Here is a 3,891-nt window from a genome sequence, read left to right as displayed (position 1 = left end):
CACCAAGGAAAGGAAATCACGGTATCACAATGACTTGATAATGATGTGGTGCATGTGGAAACCCGCACAAAGTGTTGTCGTCATCAGGACAAGCCAATCCGGCGATAAGCAATAAGTATCCGAGCACCGATGCAGAATGCAGAGGTGCAGCTGCGCGCACCTTGAGATCTCCGTCCTTTGATACTGGACCTTCGATAGTTTCTCCAAACCTGATAACCCCGGCTATCGCCGAAGGTCAAAGGCAAGTTTCCAGGGTTATTGGGCTAGATTCAGCGAAATGGTTGCACGCGGAGCCTTAGTAACCAACAAAGAAAAGCAAAATGCAATCACAAAAGTCGTCTACTTCCTCGATCGCAAATTGAAAGCAGTCAAAAGCTAACAGGGGGCATCATCTGAGCACACGTGAGAATACGTCAAAATACATCACCTGCCGTTCAGTTATTTAAATTTCTGTCTACTGGCCCTTCTGCGCTTGGCAGCTTCGGCGAGGATGACAGTGCATTGTTTTGACGATCGAGATGAATATGAATGAAATCAGAAGGCCCCCGAGTATCTCACAAAGCTTGAGACTTTTCGAGGAATATGACCATGAATTTTCAGGGTGGTGATATCACTTCCGATCGCGTCCTGGTTCTTGTGGCAGAAGCATCTAACCTACGGGCGAGGTGGCATCAACACGCGTCCCGTTCAGTGCAATCTTACACAAAATCCCGTGGCAACTTCGGCATGTTCCAGGCTTTGGGGACCGAGGAAACCATATTGTAAGACCAGATTACCATGGCTGTCGACGAAGCTGAGAATAGCTTCAGGTATGCACTGGACGAGGAGAAGATCAGTGATGATTTTATGAAATATCCTAGTTAATGAAAGACTCTATGGCTCAAGAAAACGGATGGATCTTTGATTCGCGGGTACAAGCTGAGTTTACGAGAGGTGTGGAAGATTCGAGCAAGTAGACTCGCCATCTCCGGAGTGATCGTAAGCGAGGCATGCTCGTACAGCCGGCCAGTCAATCAAGAAATGAGCGCGATGAGACTAAGACCATACGGCGCCTTGATTGCGCAGGGCGAGCCAACTAACTCATCGCAAGCCAGTCTGTCGGAAGAAATATTCCTACATATTTAAGCTTTCAATTACTCCATGGAATTCCACGGGCGCATTGCATACAGAGTCAAGCCATGAAACGGCAGTGGCACATTGTGCAAATCATGCAGTGGTCAAAAGTCCAAAGATGTGCTCGCTGTGGGTATAGACCAGGAGGCTGGTGTCTTGCTCCACCCTCATTTGATGACGCCGGGGATAGACAAATGAGCACTACTGTTAGTGGTCCAGTGCTTTGTTTTTTCTTCTGCCTGCCTGCCTACTCACCTGTGCATTCCCAAGAAACGCCCTGACGGCTACTCACGGATGCCAATATCTTTGGCGTCCTGTCTCAATGCTTGCCTGGCCTCAGCTGCTCCACGGACAAGAGGCTCGTCGATGCCTGGCTTGACAGCCACGGCTTTGATCATTTCTCCGACAAGCATCGTGATGCCGTCCTCAGTGGAGAAAATACCTCTTGGTCATCCTTGGTCAGTTCAGCTGCGCCCGGAACGACCTGCGTCTGTTGCACACCGCAAATGCCGAGTATTGATGGGCATCGAGAGCTGGAAGCTAAGCAAAGCTTCAGCAACATGTTAATAGCCAACAGCATCACAGTATTGTCTTGACAGCTCCTTGATCATCAGGCGCACGGTCTCATCACGGATTAGGGTGCTCAACATGTGGCAATGATCATCGGGAATATTGCTGGCAAGCACATCCCATGCATACCTCCCTTGCAGCAGCAATGCCAGCACAGAAATTCTTTACCCCTTGTACTGCCATCATCCAACGCTGCATGACGGTTGGCTATCCCGTTGACGGACAGTGTGTACTATTGCGTCCAGGGCCCTCTGTTACACTCCATGCTTGTCAAACGTCCGTTACCACAGCAGTGCGTTGAGGGCGCTGCACTCAGAAAACGGTCGCTAGCGCCTGGGGCATGGCACGAATGAGACAAACACAAGCCAGGTCAAGAGTATGATGACTCCTTCTTGTCAGGGACAGGCAAGCGTTCCCGAGAGGGCCTCATAAGCGCCGGAGAGTCATGGGCGCAGCCTCAGCTTGTCAGAACGAGTCGTGGCTGGCTACAATAAGACAAGAATGACAGGTCCCCGATCCAATCACGCGTGGCTGTCTGTCTAGGGACCATGTGCCGTTTGACAGGCTGGCTGCCCGCCTTGCTTCTTCGAGTGGGAGCGGGAAGGGCCGTGGCCAATGCCGACATGTTGATCTGCGGCAATGTCTCGGTTCAGATCCGGTCCATAGGCTATCTATCTTTCAGGTGTGGCTGATGTTGCAACTGGGAAACGTCATTTTAACATCGTCTCTGAGCTAGCAAAAGCAAGATTTCGGAGTGCTTTAACCTCTTGCGAGATTAAACGAACATGCAAAGGCTTCAACATGGCCGAATTGGGAAAGTGATGCAGGACGATGACACTGCGTTGGTGAGACCAACTAGCGACAGCAGCGGCAAGCAACCTCACGATCATCATGAGGATGATGAAGGACATACGACAGCTCGCGCCCACCGAGCTTGGGTATAAAGCACGACGACGTAGCTGGTCCTTCGATGGCATCTTGTTCACCACACTCATCCTCTCCAACATCTTCTTCTCCTCTACTCATTCTCTTCTCATCACCTCTTCCGTATCAGCTCAGTCACCGCTAAGCCGTTAGATCAACCGTCAAGATGCGCTTCTCCCTCCTCAAGTCTGTCGTCGCCGCCCTGGCTGTTTGCAGCCAGACTGCCCTTGGCCAGATTACGCCTGCCCAGGTCGTTGACAATATCGAGGCCCTCACGACAAAATCGCAGGCCCTGCAGGCCCCTGCGCAGAGTATCAGCATCATCAATGGCCCTCTGATCGTCGTGGGCCTCGGTCCTTTCCCTGTAAGGAAGCGCGTTCCTGCTTCATCCGCCCCGTGCCGTACTGACATGATCTTGCAGACTTTGATCACTGGATTCACCGACATCGTAAGCACCGCCACGGTCGCCATTTCGCAAATGCAGGGCATGGCCGGTGTCCCCGCCGGCCCCCCGTCGGATGCCATTTTCGACGCCTTCCGCGAGTTCGTCAGGGTCCACCAGGTTCTCCTGAACATCCTCATCGGCAAGGCCGGTCTCTTCAACACCGTACCCATCATTGGACAGCCCGTTGCCGCAGTGCTGCGTTCCATTGAGGAAGTTGTTGACGTACGTGGTTGATCCCCGAACAGTTGATGCGCACTTGGACTGACACATCACAGACTGCCGCTTTCATGCTCATCGATGCTGTTGAGAGCCGTGCCGAGGACCTGCAGAGCCAGGCCGAGAGCCTCAAGGGTACCATCACTGTCGCTATCGGCAGCTACGATGGTCTCAGCGTGTAAAGGGGAAAAGCCCCGCCGCGATGGGGTCGGTGCACAAGCGAAACGCTCTAGCCAAAGCATCACGACAAGGAAAACAACGTGCCATACGAGATGGATGACATGCCCCCATTTCAGCGATGCACTCCAGCCAGGTGGACAGACGTAGCTGTTAGTGTAGATGATTTCTTGCCTGCGACAGTTGTCAATACAAAGCTTCGTCTTGCCTACAGAGAAGAACTCGACACGAGCGATTTGCATGTCTGTTTGAATTAGTTTGTGTCGTGTGTTGTCAAGGTGATTAAGCCCGTGATGTCTGGGTAGTGAATGCTCGTTGATGGAAGGACAAGAGGAATGGATGTTGATCCTCCATTGCAACGATCCGCTCCACGTAATCATCCGTGATTTCTCAGTCGGTAGAGCGGGTAGCTGTGTGCTGCGACTCTCGCCGTTCACAGGCAACGG

At 52.2% G+C, this 3,891-nt stretch overlaps 1 protein-coding gene across 1 annotated transcript; it reads left to right on the top strand.

Annotated features, from left to right (window-relative positions):
- Nucleotides 1-2,773: 2,773 nt before the first annotated feature.
- VDBG_04983 (UVI-1h) lies at nucleotides 2,774-3,450 on the top strand (the record flags this gene model as incomplete). The annotated part of the gene is made up of 2 exons (XM_003005331.1): nucleotides 2,774-3,274; nucleotides 3,328-3,450. The coding sequence occupies 2 exons, from the start codon at nucleotides 2,774-2,776 to the stop codon at nucleotides 3,448-3,450; spliced, it is 624 nt and encodes a 207-aa protein (XP_003005377.1).
- Nucleotides 3,451-3,891: the final 441 nt, after the last annotated feature.

This window comes from Verticillium alfalfae, genomic scaffold (genome assembly GCF_000150825.1).
Source record: "Verticillium alfalfae VaMs.102 supercont1.5 genomic scaffold, whole genome shotgun sequence".
NCBI lineage: Eukaryota > Fungi > Ascomycota > Sordariomycetes > Glomerellales > Plectosphaerellaceae > Verticillium > Verticillium alfalfae.
This window is presented reverse-complemented; position numbering and strand designations above follow the sequence as displayed.